Genomic DNA, 18081 nt, shown 5'->3' on the forward strand with positions numbered 1-18081 from the left:
TGCATTGCAAGCATGGAATCTTAGCCACTGGACCACCAGGAAAGCTCCCAGAAAGAATCATTTTTAAAGGACCATATCTCCTTTTTCACTGATAACCCTCTTTAAAACGAATCATGTTTTAAACCATACTTTAAAGTGCACAGCATTTCACTTAAAAAAAAAAACCAACAGAGCAGACAATAATGATGAGTGTGATAACAACACGCGAGTGGTAACAACCACTTACTGCTCTCACACAGACCATGCCATTTCACCGCCACACAAATCTTGATAAGATAATTAAGATTACTGGCCCATTTTACTTACGAGAAAACTGTAGTTTCAGAAAATGGAAGTAATTTCCTAACAGATAACATTGCTATTATGGAGCTGATATTTGAACACAGGTAGTCAAACCATAGAAATTATCACCCATATGTGCCAAGTCAAAAGTTACCCCTGCTTTCTTTCTGTGAAGGCTGGGGAAGTGCTGATTACTGTAGTTTATTGCTAATGAACAAAAGAGGTCTAGTTTTCCAGGTTTACTGAAAACAGTCCAGGTTCGACCTTCCTTTTGTCTTTTGAGTTAGATTAGACTCTTCAACGTTTGGCCTGGTTCCCTAATGTGTCTTACATATTAATATAAAAACTATGACCACTAGTCTGTTCACTAGATACACTGTTCTGTAGATACACAAAGGTAGATGTACATTGCTGACAGTTGTAATGAGCTCTGAGTCTATAAAATAATGGAATTCAAAGTTGCCCGGCATTACAAATGTCTAACAGCTAGTGAGTAGATAAATGGGATGGTGTAGACACATCTACAGTGATGGACTATCATGAGCTCCTGAAACATGTAGCAACATGGATAAATCTCACAAACATCGTAGTAAGTGAAAGATGCATAAGATGGCATACTGTATGATTCCACTTAAACGAAATTCCTAGAAAAGGCAAAACTAGCAACAGAAAGCAGATGAGTAGTCACCTGGGGCTAAGAGTAGGTATTAGGATTAAGAACACTTTTTGTGGTGATGGAAGTGTTCTCAAACTTGACCGTGGTAGTGTCTGCACAACTGTATAAATTTACTAAAACTCATTTGTGTACTTAAAAATGGATGGATGTTATGGTATGTAAATTATACCTTAAGAAAGCTTTGTGAAAGCAAAGAAATCTCTAATCAATGTATTAAGAAGGAAAAGGCATGGAAACAGGTTTTCCAGTACATAAAATGTAAATCATCTCTAGATTCTGTAGCTCATTTGGTACACTTAAAAGTGTTTCTTGGATGAGTGCCTGTCAGTGAATCAGAAATTCACCAGTTTCACTGCATAGAGGACAATGCGAAATGCAGTGGGAGAGACGCCCAGGGATCTCAGTTTAAGTGGCTCCAGGTGAGTGGACAGAGGATGACATATCATGGCATTATGGGATGGCATCATCAACTCAACAGACATGAGTCTGAGCAAACTCTGGGAGATGGTGAAGGACAGGGAAGTCTAACATGCTGCAGCCTATGGGGTTGCAAAGAGTTGGACACGACTGAGCAACTGAACAACAAGGTGAGTGGAGACGGCTAGACATGGGGCACTAAGTGAGAGGAAGGCTAGGGAGGGCAGTCTTCCTGTGACATCCACCTTCGTGTTGAAGGTTGATACTGACTGGGCCAAACGCACAGGTGGGTGCCCCTACCTCCTTCCTCCACACAGTGCCCATGTTCCTCTCTGGGAGCAGGGCCACCTTTTTAGATGGATCAGCCAATTCAAGGCCTTTTTGAGCCTGTGAATTCCTTTGCTGGAACCCCCATAAAAGTGAAAAAAAACCCTACTTTTCAAAATTAACACATAGGCTGCCTTTCAAAATCACAAACTGTTGGTAGAGAAAAAGTGAGGTGGCCGTGCCAAGTGGGGAAGTGGAACACGCACACACCCAAAAAGGGAGAGAATTCATAGGAACACAATTTGGAAGAAAGAGCCCAGGCAGGTGTGAAGGTGGTGGTGGTGGGGTAGTCCATAGGTGGCTAAGGGTTAGAGGAAGCTCAAGGGGCCAGGAGCCTGGACATTTACATTTGGTTTAAAAAATAAGTGGGGACCATATAAGGAAGAGACAAACTCAAAGCAGTGAAAGTCGCTCAGTAGTATCCAACTCTTTGTGACCCCATGGACTGCAGCCCACCAGGCTCCTCTGTCCATGGGATCCTCTAGGCAAGAATACTGGAGTAGGTAGCTGTTCCCTTCTCCAGGGGATCGTCCCAACCCAGGGTTCAAACCCACGTGAGAGTTGAGTCAGAAAGAGGATGGAGGCTGGGAGACTAAAAATCCTGAAGCTATGAAGTCTAAGCTCTAGTCAAGGTCATGGCTAGAGATGCTACTGAAGAGGCAGTGGATGGTTTGGCAGCCTGGAAAACAACAAGACTGAGGCTTACAAACTCCATCCTGGCTGCTGAGCCTGCCGACACGTGTGCACACCCGCCCATATGACCAGCTGTTGATGTAGCTTCATGTCTGGGGCCGAAACAGCTACAAGACACATAGGCTGGGCACAGAGCAGAGGCCCCTGGATACCACAGTCCTGATCAGTATGCAATACATCCAGCCTGCACAGCACTTCACCTGCCAAGCCTGAATGCCACCCACAGCCAACGGCACATGGGGACTTGGCTTTCTCACTATGAGAGAGACAGTTCTCTGCATTTTGTCCTTAAAGGGCCTACCTACCCCATTCCCCTCCCCTAACCTCATCCCCCAGAGCCCAGATACTATGCTGGAGCAAACGTTCATATTCAGTGTTCCAAAAAGAAAAAAATGTTGCTGAGTCTTATATTTTAACTGAGACTTGAGGAGAGGGGCTAAAACTTACCACAGGAAGTGTAGGCTGTTCCTCAAAAGTATAGGCTTGCAAGCTGCCTCTTCTGCTGGAATGATTCTTATATATAAAAAAAGAACAATGATAACTTTAGGTCTCTGCTTTGTCTCTGAATGGCAGATAAGGTAGTGGGGTGGGTGTGATGGGGAAGAAAAATGAACACCCACTCCACCCACATGGAGACTCTCTCAGCCTTGCTCAACACCAAACACCTTCCAAATTCCAGCTCACAATTCCCCCCCTGAGTCCTAGACTGTCTCTTGGACACCTTTTCTTGAATGTCTAACAGAGAGCCCTTTATTGTGTTCAAAACTGGACTCAGTTTTTCCCTGTCCACACCCACTCAAATCCATTCCCTCTCAGGTATTCCTTGTCTTCAGTGGGCAGCCTAGGAGGCCAGCAGCTGCCCCCCCGAGGCAGACAGCAGTCAGTCCCCTGAGTTCTCCCCTCCTGTTCCTTACAGCCAGGTCAGTCACCAGATCCTACTCATTCTATTTCTTTGCAAGCTCTCAAATGCATTTCCCTTGCACTTTAAAAAAACTTTTCAAGTTTTCATCACTTGTCACTTTGACTGTTACTGTGGCAATATCCTAACAGATTTGACTGCTGCAAGTCTTTTTTGCTTAAATCTGCTCTCCGTACCACAAGTTGCAGCCAGAGAGTGTTCTGCAGCACAGATTTCATCACCATTCTCTCACTCAGAGCCCTTCAACGACTTCTTCCGTCAGTAGGATAAAATCTACAGTACAGAACACAATGTGAGTGAGCTTCCAGAAGAGCTCCAGTGAGCTTCCAGGGCTGACTCCAGCCCTCTTACCTCACAAGCCACCCTCTGGACATTCAAGATTACTTGTTTCCTAGAAATCCAGTATTTTTTCTTTCCTGTGCTTATTTATGCATGCTGTTGTCACTTTCTGAAATATTTTAGTTTTGTTACTTAATGACATTAACATTTATAATATATGTAGGACTTAATTCAGAGGAGCCACTGTAGGATTGTTTACAAGAACAAAGAACTGTAAACAATCTGAAGTCCATCAAAGAAAACTGGAGAAACAGCTTAAAGTTACTTGCACAAGGGAATGATGTCTGATTATTTTGTTGGTAGTGGTTATAAAAAGAGCACCTCTATATTAACTGAAATGGTCCAATGCCTATGATACAGTACATAAAAAAGTTACCAAAAAGTGTGTGCAAGATGATCTCAGGCTAAAAAACTGATATACAAATATGTGTGCATGCATCTTCAGAAAATGTTTAAGACTATATATGCCAAACCACTTATACCCTGAGAAAACTATTAACTGAAAAAGATACATGTACCCCACTGTTCACTGCAGCACCACTGACAATGGTAGGATGTGGAAGCAACCTAGATGTCTGACAGATGAATGGATAAAGAAGCTGCGGTACATATATGTAATGAAGTATTATTCAGCCATAAAAGGAATGCATTTGAGACAGTTCTAACGAGGTGGATGAACCTAGAGCCTACTATACAGAGTGAAGTAAGTCAGAAAGAGAAATACAAATATTGAATATTAACATGTATACATGGAAATCTAGAAAAATGGTACTGATGAACCTATTTGCAAGGCACCACAGAGAAGCACACATAGAGAGCAGACTTGTGGACATGAGGAGCAGGGGGAAGGAGAGGGTGGGACAAATGGAGAGAGTGGCATGGAAACATACACTATCATATATCTAACAGACAGCCAGTGGGATTTTGCTGTATGATTCAGGGATCAAACTGGTATTCTGTGACAACTGGGGAGGGGATGAAATGGGAGGTGGGAGGGAATTTCAAGAGGAATGGGACATATGTATACCTATGACTGATTCATGTTGATATATGGCAGAAATCAACACAATATTGTAAAGCAATTACCCTTCAATTAGAAATAAATAAAAAACAAAAAAAAAAGATATGGTGCGTGTGTGTGTGTGTGTATGCGTGTGTGTGTGTGTGTACACACATGATGAAATATTACTCAACCATAAAAAAGAATGAAATAATGCCATTTGCAGCAACATGGACAGACCTAGAGATTATAAAAGAGAAAAAAACCGTATGATATTGCTTACACATGGAATTTAAAATACAACACAAATGAACTTATCGACAAAACAGAAACAGAGTCATAAACATAGAGAACAGACTTGTGGTTGCCAAGGGTGAGGAGAATGGGGGAGGGATGGACAGGGAGTTTGGGATTAGCAGATGCAAACTATTAAACGTAGAATGGATAATCAAGAAGGTACTACTGTACAGTACAGGTAACTATACCCAATATCCTGTGATAAACCATAATGGAAAGAATATGAAAAGGAATGTGTGTATATACATAACTGAATCACTGTGCTGTACACCAGAAATTAACACAGCATTGTGAATCAACTATATCTCAATAAAATAAATTCAAAAAACAATATATGCCAAACCATGAATGGCAACTGATGGAGCATATGTCAGAGGTAAGACAGAAAACTTGATTTTTATTTTATACACCTCAGTACTGTTTCATTTTTAACCATGACCATATAATTAAAAATAATAAATTAACCTTTTTGAATTAATATTCACATGGTAAGAAATTTGAAAGGTACAAAAGATATATGCTCTGCTCACCCTGTTTCTCTCTTCATAGCTGAGCAAGGTTACCTAGTTTAGTTTTCAAGAAATATGATACACATATTTATTCTGTCATGTAAATAATTTTATAAATGGTAACACATCAAACATACTGCTCAGTACCTCAGTTTTCCACTGAGCAATATTTCTTTGTTCCATAAAACATATGTATTCAAAGACACTTCATTCTTTTCAGTGACTGCATAGTATGCCATTGTATAGATGCCACCTATTACTTTAGTAATTAAAAAAATAAAAATAACAGGAGGAAAGAGAATAGGATGTCACCAGAAAATCAATATAGCTCATTCTTTAAGTCTTTGATCTTTCCCACTCCTCAAACAAAAACACGAAATGACATGGATGGAAGAAAGGAGGGGAAGGGAGCAGGCAGGCCTATCTGCTCTTGGATATTCATATAGGCATTTACATAAAACTGTCTACACTGAAGCATCATGAGAAAGGTGCTAAAACAGAAGTCAGCAAATTTTTCTGTTAAGGTCCAGATAGTAAGTAGTTTTTGTTGACTTTCTTGTCTCTGTCAATTTACTGTGAAAGCAGCCATGGGCAATAAATACTTAAACAGACGGGTGAACTGTATTCTAGAGATATTTTAACCAGCGTATAACCAGTATGTAGTCAGCCCTCCATATTTACTAATGGAAGGAAAGTGCAGAATTCCAAAAGGAAATGACCACAATATCCTTGGACACCTCCTTGTCTTCCATCGAAATGTCTCCTTTGATACAGACGGGAGAGTTAGCCTCAAGGGTCCCATCAGGAGAGTGTATGTTGGAATACTGGCTTTTGGACCCCAGAGATAGCAAGTTTATAGTGGCTTCTGGAGTGAGAAGGTCATCTATCTCCTTGTTTAGTCAAAGTATATCAGCTCTTTTTCACATATGTGTTAGTGACATGTGTGGTATCCCTGAAAAGGAGAAGAGTAGCCCCAGCACCCAGGACTTGGCCTGGCACTCATCAGCACAATTCAAGACAAAACCAAGACTACTTTGTAATCATGCCTAAACACAGCAAAACATGAACACTGTCCAAGCCACAAGATACCAAATATCTCCCTACCCTGGCAGATACAAGTGACTGCTGCTTTTGCTAGTCATAGCTTTAGCCTTGCTACAGATAAGATTTAAGACACCACATCACAGAATTATCCCTGCTTCCTGACAGCATCCAATATGAGGTCCTGCTTCCTTAAACCCTCCTGAAAATCACCTAACACAAGTTGAAATCCTCTAAGTCTTTCATAACATACTATTACCAAGATGTTCATGGTTTGTATTCCCCTTGTTGAAATGAATAATAAACTCAATCTGTTCAATTACAAGTGTGTTCCTGATAGTCTGTGGCTGAGGGCATTGATTTATGTAATGAATATTTAGACTCCAATGACCATTTGGATTTTCCACAACTCTGCTCCATACTGTTAGTGAGGAAATTTGAAAATGCCCATACTGTAAAGTACAAAAGTCCTTTACACATTATTATGTGCAGTTTAAAACAATATTTTGTCATTACAAGAAAAAAACTGCGAGGTATTATATATTAACTAAACTTACAATTTTGCAATATATAAATTAAATCATTATGTGGTACACCTTAAACTAACACAATGTATTATGTCAATTATATCCCAACAAAAATGGAGAAAAAAGACCTTTTATGTAAAGGTTAGATAGTGAATGGAATAATGTATGTTTGTGTGTGTGTGTGTGTGTGTGTATGTATGTCATATCTGGTTCTTGCAACCCCATGAACTGTAGCCCACCAGGCTCCTCTGTCCATAGGATTTCCCAGGCATGAATATTCCCAGGTTGCCATTTCCTTCTCCAGGGGATCTTCCTGACCCAGGGATCAAATCCACACTTCCTGCATTGGCAGGCGGATTCCTGACCACTGAGCCACCAGGAAAGTCCACATATATTTATATATAAAATACATATATAATACTTATTTATAAAAATATAAAATCCTGAAGCACCACCAAAATCTAAGAAGCATCTTACTGAGTTGGATACTGGCTGGCCAGTGGCTGAATTTCCACCAACAGTGAGTCTGGCATTCAATTCTTCTGCAAGATGAGTCTGGACATCCAAGTTATTTGATGGTGGAGATGAAGGGAAGGCTTGATGGCCGTACATGGTGGCTTCATCTTCTCTTATAATTTCCCAGTTCTAAAATGAACAGAAGCTTAAGCTACATACTTGAATCAATTGCTATAACATATGTCTACCAACAAGAACGAGAAAATGATTTCTACCTCAGAAGGTTCTCGGTTGTCAACACTTTCTGTTTCCTCAGATATCTGCCTCCTGGTGGTAAATGCACGCTGGGCTTGCAGTTGAATGTTACCATTCTCAGCATCTGTTAGGTTGTCCCTGCATTAGAAATGTAAAAGCCATCACCCGTGCCTGAAGAGAGTTAAAATGATAGCTAAAAATTCTAGGTTCATTTAGAAAGTATCCATATTAGATCAGAATTTATAGTTTGGGCCCAAAGGCTAGTTCAACACACTCAAGTTAAATTGTAGGCACAACAGTACCTTCAGAGTACCTTATGGAGTTAAAAGTTTCTGTGAGAATGTGTAACGTGCACAATATTTTCATTCATCACTGTACCTAGGAAAATGTCTCATGTGTGTGGGCACTCAAAAATATTTGTTGAATGAATGAACACCTGAGTGTTGCATAAGTAATTTTATTACATTATTACTTCACCATGTTATTACAAGAGTAAAATCTGAAGTAGCTCTAGAAAGTTCATAAAACAGAAGCTTTTTAAGAGTTGCATATACATCTTCATGAATTAGAAAGTAACATTTTCCAGAACTGATCTTAAGCCAAGGGTCTACCCTGTAGTTTCCCATGAATGAATGCAGAAGGCAGAAGGAAAGATAGTATAAGGATACTATAATTAAAAACTTATTAGATTATAGATTAAATGGTATCTGTTTTTGATCATATACAGTAATGGGCCTGTCCTGAGAAAGGACAGTAGTAAAGGAGTGTCTGAATTTAGGAAAGGCATGGTAAATCAGACCGCATATCCTTTCCGCAGTCATTCACTAGTTATACTACTCTAGCTAGTCATGTTTAATACAGCCAGACCATAAGATCAAGAATTTTGTATAAGTATTTAATAACAAGATTACTGCTAATTATCTAATACCATATAAGCCCAGGATATTAAGAAGACCAATTCTTGCTGTATAGTTGCTGGAGAAAACATAGTGGTCCTAAGGGAATGCCTCATACATTTTTTCCCCCTAAATAAATGATTTTTGCTGGCTGAAAGCAACCTCAAACACAGTGAAAGAAATGTGATTCTGCTCAAGTTAGGCTTGCCACAATACAGAGATATACAACAAGATGTTTCCGAATTTTATCATGCATTCAGTCTTGTAATCTGTATGCTATTCTACAGAGATCAATGCCTCTGTGACACAAAGCAGCTGGATCATCAACTTGCTTTGGAAGTATTTGAGAACAGAAAACATCTACAAAAGTGCTTGGGGATTTCCCTGGTTGTCCAGTGGTTAAGAATTCACCTTCCAATTGCAGGGAACATAGGTTCAATCCTTGGTCAGGGAACTAAGATTCCACAAGCCGTGGGCAACTAAGCTGGTGTGTCACAAATAGAGAGGCCACGTGCTGCAACTAGAGAAGCCTGAGCGCCACAACTACTGAGCCCATGTGTTTTATAGCCCTCACGCTGGAAAAAGAGAAGCCTGTGTGTGCAGCAGTGAAGACCCAATGCAGCCAAAATTAAGGAAAAAAAACAACAACAGTGCTTGAACCATGTGTGTGTGTTCAGCTGCTCAGTGTGTCTGACTCCTTGTGACCCCGTGGACCATAGCCCACCAGGGTCCTCTGTCCATGGTATTTTCCATAGCAAAAATAATGGAGCAGGTTGCCATTTCCTAGTCCAGGGGATCTTCTGGACTCAGGGACTGAACCCACATCTCTTGCATTTCCTTCACTGGCAGGCAGATTCTTTACCACTAATGCCACATGGAAAGCCCCATTTATAAATACCAGTCTGATGATAATAAAACAAAAATATCACTGAGGAGACATAACTCAGAATACCTGAAAGGCCATTCTGTCCTTGATTTGGATACATCAGAAATTATGTACACATTGACCAGACTGGCAAATGGGTATTTAACAAAAGAACTTATTATTGAGTCCTTTATATTTTATAAATAATTTCTATTTTAAAAACACTGTGCTGTAGAAATCAACTTCTCATTATATTTTAGTAACTAAAAAATCTCCAAGATTTTCTAAATCAGTCTAGAATGAAAAATGTTCTTTTTGTGGCTATATAATGATTTAAAACAGAAATAACTGACAATTCATTAAAATTAAAGAAGCAATCAGAAGGGTGATATTTGTAATTCAAATACTTTTTAATACTATCAAATCATTTTAAGAAACACCTAAGATAGCACTTTTTATGCCCTGCACCATAAAAAAAATCCTAGTATTCTTATAGTCTTTGGATTCCCATACTATTATGAATCCATTTGAGTCATGACTTCAAAATGGAAATCAGTGGTCAAAATGTATTCAGATTACAAACACAAAAGTCACCAGCACGTACTGAAGGGTTGGTCTTTTCCACTGTGTTCTTCTAGATTCATGGTTTACATAGTAGGTCCTTCCAAGGATATCCTGTCTCTCTTCCCACCCTGGAGGTAGAGGAGAAGGTTCCTGTTGCTGCTGCAAATGGCAAGCAGCATCTGGTTGGTCCAAAACTACCCAGCCAGGCTGAAAAACAGAATGGTGACAATTAAGTTTATGCTTAATTTTTTTAACCTTATAAATTAATGCCACTAGCACCACCTGGAAAGCCCATAAATTATGCTACAGGAAATTTTAAGAAATTGAGCATACCCAGTTTCAGAAATTATGCAGACAGAATGAGCACACTGTCAACTCTTAACATCTACCAGGAATATCTGATGATAATGAAGTTTGTTTTTTTTTTTTTCCCAAAATGATAACACTTAGATTTTGCTTGGAAAAATTTAAAACATGTCTAATAGGAGAAAAAGGACTTGGAAAACTTTAAAATAAACAGCATTGGAAGACACTAAGAAATGGAGAAGCACAGTTCAACCTTACACTATTCTCTAAATTATAAACAGAGATCGTGTCTTATCGGGCATTGTCTCTCTCAGAGAGAAAGCTCCTTGTTAATGGTGGAAGTAAATAACTCTCTGAAACCTGAAAAAAAATTGCTGTATGAAGGTCAAACATGTAGAGGCGTGATAGGGAAGGGCAAATGATTTAGAAATGGTGATTGAAAAGACATTATGATTCTCTGGTCTGACTTTTCTCTTTCTCCTCTGGACCATGGAATGGCATTTTGGTCAAGTCATAAAACAGCCAAAGAAAGAAAGTTTTGTTTTGTTTATATGCTAGGAAGGCACTGGAAATTTCCTCTGAGACTAGCAAGCGGCAAACATACAAAAAACCTTAGCTAGGGTAGTTAGAGTAAGGAACTATTTGAAAAAAGTAGTAAGGGTTAATGACATGATTTTATACAAGAAACCTCAAAACAGAGAAGGCAGTCAGTAAAAGGTTCTGCTAAACACCGATATGGTTAGGAAGTATAAATAAACTAGCAATGAAAACTTTAAAATTCCCCTAAAAGGTACACAAGAGAAGTCCTGAGTGAATGAAAAGACAATGTGATCTTGGCTAGGGAGATTTAATCTCACAACGACATCAATTCTCCTCAAGTTAATTTAAAAAGTTGTCAAGATTTAAATAAGACTACATCACGGATTTTTAAAAATAACATGACAAAGCCATTTTCAAGTTTAAATAGAAACAAAAACAAGCAAAAATAATCAGCACAATTCCAAAAAAGAAGAGTGAAGATAAACTTTATCAGATAAAACATACCATAAACCACAATTAATTAATAGAATTGGAAAGCTAAGAAAGAGAATCCAATTTATAGAATTCAGTATATAACACAGGCATTTCAAATCTGTAGGAAGATAAGCAAATTACTTAGAAAAAAAAAAGGAGAAATTATTTGCACTGCTACCTCATACCTTATAACCAGAATGTTACAGGTTGAGCAATATTTAAAATGTTACAAAGTAAAACCAAAACATATTAGAACAAATCTAGGATATTAAAAAAGTATATTCTAAGAGTAAAAAACACCATTAAGTATGACATCAAACCCAGACGGCCTAAAAGAGGCTGAGTGATTTGATTATAATCCCCCCAAATTTGTACATGGCAAAAACTACTAAACAAAAGTAAAGAGAGACAAACTGGGGAACATATTTGGTACATTTCGGACCATAATAATAGGTAAAAAATAATTTCCTTAATATAGAGAGAGTCTTTTTCTTCTACCTAGACATTGGGGATCCAGCACTGGAGGACTGCTGTGCCAGCCAGTTGATGGTTTAGAAGATATGAGAATTCTCTTTTGGAAAGTGGGGTCTGAACAGGAAGGGTCAGGGAGACCTCGGGAAGAAAACGATCGTTTTCTGGCAGCAGACAGAACAGGATGAGGCTGCAGGAGGGTTGATCTTTGGCTAGTTCCAAGGAGAGGGTTATAGACTGAGGTGGAATGGAAGGTGAGGCACAGGAGAGAGGAACACAGACAAAATTATAGGAAAAGAGATATGGATGGGAAGCAAAACAGATTCCTTCTCTTTCTCCTTCTTTCTTTATTTTTTTTTTCCTTTTTATCTCTTCTATAGGAACTGACATCTTGCTAATTTTGTTTCTTTTTATTGCCAGGAACTCCATTCTCTCTCCCTTCCCTCTACTTTTTCTCTCCATTGATGTTTACCTTCCTTCTCTCTCTCGCTTCCTTTCCTTTAAATGATTATGACAGAAGATCTATGCATTTAAAAATCAGTCTGTACATATTAAATCACATTTTATTTCTCTGGTCTCAATTTTAAAAGCATGTGAGTTGAATTTTTACGTTTCACTCTCTTGGAAAAAAAGGACCAATTTTAAAAAATATGGTCACTGATTATTTTTCTGCAGATTAATAAAATTTATTAATAAAAAGGTCCTCACTACTGCTATAGAGGATTATAAAAATATTCAGAGCTTGGAAAATGGTACCAAAAATATTTCTTTAGAATCTTCTTAAAAGATTTTTCTATTAAAGTTCTTTTTATTGAATTTATGTTCCTCAAGTAAACTTCTGCAGGGGAAAAAAACTAATTTAATTAAGGGCCTATTTTTTAAAAACCTGTTTCAGTTCAGGGGAGAAGTATAGTTAGCCATTTGTTTACCCATTTCTAAATATGAACATTATTTAGAAAGAATGGGTTTTCATTTTCAGTATAGAATGCCTCCCTATTAAACATGTATCAGCTAATATTCTTCACCAAATAATTTTCTAAGGATCAATGTATGTTACTTAATTACTGATCTCAAAGCTAACGTGCAACTGCCCACAATTTAACAGTCAAAGATGGTCAAAAAGAAAGCATTCAGAGGTACAGCGAACATAGTAGTAGTAACCACATAAAATACTTAGCGCTAAACCTAAAGTTACAGGGGTACAAAAAAAATATCACATAATTACGTACTACAGTCACACTTTACCAAACTTTATCCTACTAGGGTATATACTGCCTAAGAGTGAGCCTCTTTTGAAGATTACAACTGTTTTCTTTAAATGGTAGGATTTTATATATTCAGTCACAAACCAGATGTCAAAGACAAGACTTCTCTGGTCATTAGCTACACAGAAGATAAATAAGCACAGATTCATGTGTTTGAATTCCTAGGGCCTTTCATAAATAAACTCCTACATGCTTACATCTACTGAAATTATAAGGTGGATTCTGAGGGAATTCAAACTTGAGACATGAGACCACAAAATGAAGTGAAGCAGCTCTACCCACAGAAACTGAACTGTGAATAAGGTACCTGTGATACACGCATGTGGGCAAAACTTGGAGCAGGTTACCAAATAATGAAATGCTGTTAAAATTTTTTTAAGTTACTAAATAAAGAATTTTATTTCTTTATAGCAGACATCCTTCATTTCAAACAGAATTCCATTATTCAGGTTTCCCTGTGCACTAAAATGCCAGTTAGAGAGAAAATTCTACTCAATAAATTCCTAAATTGAGAAAAAAAAAAAAAGATTATTATATGACACATCACAGGAAAACTACAAAGAAAAAAAAAAAGGTATCAAATAAGGGCATTAAACACGAGAGAGGATATTAAGTTTCCTTGGTCACCAGAGTAATAAGGCTACCTATTTAAAGAAAAAAGTTCTTTCTTTCTGTTGTTACAGATTCCCCTACAAAGTAAAATCTCATTAGTGCATATATAAATATTCCCAGGAATCTTTGTCACAAAAGCACTGCTTGTTATCAAACTTTCTCAAGATGTTTGGGTGTGTGATGCAGAGCCCAGCCCTGGGGAAGGGTCCCTCATCCTGACAGTCCTTCTGGAAACTTTAGCAGACCCTTAATCAAAAAAGCATGACTACTGAGGAAGAAGCACACACACAACCCCTCCAAAGCAAACTCATGCCACAACAAAGGGTGCTTTCAGTCAGTATAGTTAGAATAAGCTGCTACCTTCTGATGGTAACGTTTGTTAAGTGGGAACCTCAGGAGGCAAATGTTTTTGTTCCCTTTTCAGATTACGAATTTTTTGTGCCAGAAGAAAGCCTAGAGGGTAGCAGTCCACCCTGTCATTCTGCAAAGAAAGAACCTGAAGTCCAGAGAGGGTTGAGACTCACATGGACACTCAGCTCACAAGCGGCAGAGCTTGCGACTAGGACTGCAGGCTCCAAGTCCCTGTCCAATTCTATTCCAAATACATGTTCTCTGCCTCTTCTTCACTTACCCCAAATGCAGGTGGCTCTGCCCAAATCCTTGACTGGACTTCCTCTTATCCTGTCACCCATGAAGATGGTTAACTTCTTTTGGCCCCCAATAAATGTGGCTTTTTATTATATCACTTGAATTTTCTCTCTCTCTCTCTCTCTTAGTCTCGTTTTCTATGAGCCCTCCCACACCCACCCCAACCGTGACAGGAAAAGTAACAGGAATTACATTTCATAAAGGAGTTCCTAATTAGTATCTTCAAATTTTCCATATATGTAACTTTCAAACAATAAATTGTGTTCTTACTTTAATAGAGGGGGCACATGACATGGTTTTAGAAAACTCTGAAAAACTAGAAACAGTTAATGACTTAATTACAACAAATGCTTTCATTTATAAACATTGTAATCTCTTTTCCTTAAGCTTTAAGAATGCCATCAGTAATGGCCATTCATTTCACAGAAATATCCTTAGAGGAAAGAAATGTTTAACAAATTATTGGGTAAAATAAACAATTGTCTAGGGAAGTAATTTTTATTGCACACATTTAACTTTATTAAGTAGTTATTTTTTCTTTAGAGTATAGTAAAATAAGAAATTGGATATTTTTCTTCTTAGTTTAACCAAATATTTATAAAATCTCACCTCTAATTCCTCAGCCTGTTCTGTGTTATCGTCTTCTGAGCCACTGGTTTTAGGTAAGTAAGTCATTTTTAATCTCAGATAACCTTTAACTCTTGATTTGTGACTGTAGAAAGAAAATAATAATTCATACAACTTTAACACTAGGAAGAAAACCATTCATTCAATAAGAGTTCATTGAACATCTACTAGCTTACTAGGAGAGATTCAAGACAAGCTTCAATGCAGAAGCAAAAGGACTAGATGGTGGAGAAAAAGAAACATCCATAAATAAATAATTGTTATGAGATAAATAAGGAACTATGGAAGTTTAAGTGAAAGATCAGAGAGATCTTGAAAGAGAAGCTGGTATGTGAGTTGGGCTAGAAGACTGGGGAGGATTTTGACCTATGGCAGTCAGGGAAAGGCATAAGAGTAGAGAAGAGGGCAAAAATAAGGAAATAGATGGGAAACTGGGGGTACAGTTAAAGAAATGGAAGTAGCTGAGATTGGCTGAATTACAGGGTATATAAAGGAGGTGGGAATGGTCTAGCTGATGAGGTCTAAGTGAAGTAGAACTTTTAGATTTTATTTTGCATAGAATCTGAAGGATAGGGAAAGGCATCCTCACAGATGTGCTTTAGGGATAATAATCTAGCCTTGTTGTATAAGATAACAGAAAAGTAGAGAGCAAGGTCCGATAACTATCTGAAACCTAATGTCTTTGACAGCTGTTTGAATCTGTCATATATTAATTTATCTAATCTAGCTTCATACTGTATCTCATACCACCTCTTAGAAAAATGAGTTGTCTAAATTAAGGGTTGCTGCCCAGAGTAGTAATATTTAATTTAAAAAAATTTTTAATTTATTTTTGCCACACCCACAGCATGTGGGATCTTAGTTCCCTGACCAGGGATCAAACCCATGCCCTCTACATTGGGAGCACGGAGTCTGAACCATTGGACCACCAGAGAAGTCCCCCCATTCAATTTTTTTTTTTTAAACCTGTCTTTCTTAAGATTCTAACTTAAGACCTAACTCTGTCTATTGCCCCCACCAATTCTATAACAGCATCCTGTTTACTTAGGAAATCCTTGCTTGTCATAGTTTTCTATATTGGTTTTTTGGATAATTTTTTATCCAAAAAGACACTTATATAATAAAACATAAAGGTCCTAATCTTTCCTCCTGTCTTCAAGAGGCACTCCCCTACGCCTCTCTTAATCTTTTTAGTTGTTCTTCTCTACACAGTTCTCATGGATTTGGAAAGTGTCCTTCCCTGACTGGTCAGTAAGCCCCCGATGCTTATTTCCAGACCACTAATGTGACTTGTGCCTCCATAGTTAAGGGGGTATGAACACTCTATGACTCCTTATAAAAGATAGATACAGAAAATTTACTCAGGTAATATTTTATAGGAGAGTTTCTCTACAATGATAGGTTTTATTATATTTTTCCAACTAGATAATAAGCCTGTGGGTTTAAATTTATCGATGTTCAAAAATAATCTAAGAATGTAGTTGGATAAAACTCTTTCTGCACTTGCAGCAATACCCACTGCAGACAGAAGATGTAAACTGTTATAGTGTTTTAAAGATAAAGACACCAGAAAGTATTCAACAAATTGAAAAGCAGGTTACTAGGGCAACCAAATAAGAGAAGAACTATTTAGTTATTCTTGGTATACAGATGTCACAATCAGTTCAAAATTAAAGCAAGAAAAGAGACTCACAGTGCGCGACTTCTACAGAAATTAAATGTGACTTCTCTTATAGACAGTAAATATGAACACAAAGACCACTGTTCCCTTTATTTAAATTTATATTACAATGAATATTAAAATTTTTTTAATCAAAAATTTTACTAAGTTCAATTGCATTTTCTAGTTTTAAAGAGAAAACAAATAGTTTTGCACAGATGTCCTTCCTCAGCTTTACTTTGACCTTTTTGTCAGTAAATTCCCATACATGTCTTAACTAGATTTTACTAGATTATGTGGTACAGAAGATCAAAAGGGGTTTTACTTAAAGCTTAAACTTAAAGTTTTTGACAAAAATCAAGTAATTCAGTTTAGGAAAATGGAATTATGAACATGCTATTTGGGTTTTAAATTACAGTCTTTGCTCATGTTATTTTCTCTAAATATTTGAGTTTTCTGAAATTTTTTTAAAATGAAAGTATGCAAAATGTAGCTATACTTCCTTGAAAATATTTTTGTATCAAGTTGGATTCTTTTTTTTGGCTGTGCCATGCAGCTTAGGGGATCTTAGTTCCCCTACAGGGACTGAACCAAGGCTATGACAGTGAAAGTATGGAGTTCTAACCGCTGGACCACCAGAGAACTCCCTAAGTATTTTTTTTTTAGATAAATTGATGTTTGCAATTTTTCAAAACACAGTATGACAAAATTACACACAGTATAAGATATAAAATACATATAAAGTAATGACATATTTCATTCTTCTAGTCTGATAAATATTAGGGAGAAGGGGTATGATCACTTTTCTATCTCTTTAGAATTTTTGTACTGTGCATATATAACTGTTTTTGATTTTTTGATGTGGACCATTTTTAAAGCCCTTATTGAATTTGTTATAATATTACCTCTGTTTTATGTTTTGGTTTTTAGGCTGTGAGGCATGTGAGATCTTAGCTCCCTGATCAGGGGTCAAACCTGCACCCCCTGCATTGGTAGGCGAAGTCCTAACCACTAGATCACCAGAAATTACTTTTTAATCAGAAACAGCTATAAAGCTTTAAAAAACTAATATTTAAAAGTAGCTTATTTACAAAGGTTTAAACTGATTTTCCAAAGGGGCTACTGTAAAGTATAATGATTTTTTAAAAAACCTTCATAAGCTATTATTTTATATTTACTGACCTTCTTGGATGAAGAACAAAATCCTTAAAGGTATATGGTCTCTCCATTCTTGGATTTTCTGTCTAGAATAAAACAGTGGGTTTTCAAGATATATCTATAACAACAAAAATTTATACTTTTCAAGAATATTCATAAACTATGACTTAAGGCATAATTGAAGTTAGAAGTCAGAAAAAAAGTAGATTTAGCTTATTAAATGGTTACAATTGGTGATTTGACAGTACTTTCACTTT

The 18081-nt window shown here is 37.3% G+C and overlaps 1 protein-coding gene across 4 annotated transcripts in view; it reads right to left on the reverse strand.

Annotated features, from left to right (window-relative positions):
- NEDD4 (neural precursor cell expressed, developmentally down-regulated 4, E3 ubiquitin protein ligase) overlaps positions 1-18081 on the reverse strand; it is a 144155-nt gene that overhangs the window by 33202 nt on the left and 92872 nt on the right. For all 4 annotated transcript variants that reach the window (XR_001918678.1, XM_018054245.1, XM_018054244.1 and 1 more), the window contains 6 exons: positions 17849-17910; positions 14989-15091; positions 10104-10270; positions 7759-7876; positions 7505-7672; positions 2843-2908 (listed from right to left, as the gene is read on the reverse strand). Coding sequence is in view for 3 of the 4 variants with exons in the window: in XM_018054245.1 (XP_017909734.1) it covers positions 2843-2908; positions 7505-7672; positions 7759-7876; positions 10104-10270; positions 14989-15091; positions 17849-17910 (684 nt within the window). In the remaining variant the exon portion in view is untranslated. The remainder of the gene's footprint in view (positions 1-2842; positions 2909-7504; positions 7673-7758; positions 7877-10103; positions 10271-14988; positions 15092-17848; positions 17911-18081) is intronic.

Source organism: Capra hircus, chromosome 10, assembly GCF_001704415.2.
Source record: "Capra hircus breed San Clemente chromosome 10, ASM170441v1, whole genome shotgun sequence".
Lineage (NCBI taxonomy): Eukaryota > Metazoa > Chordata > Mammalia > Artiodactyla > Bovidae > Capra > Capra hircus.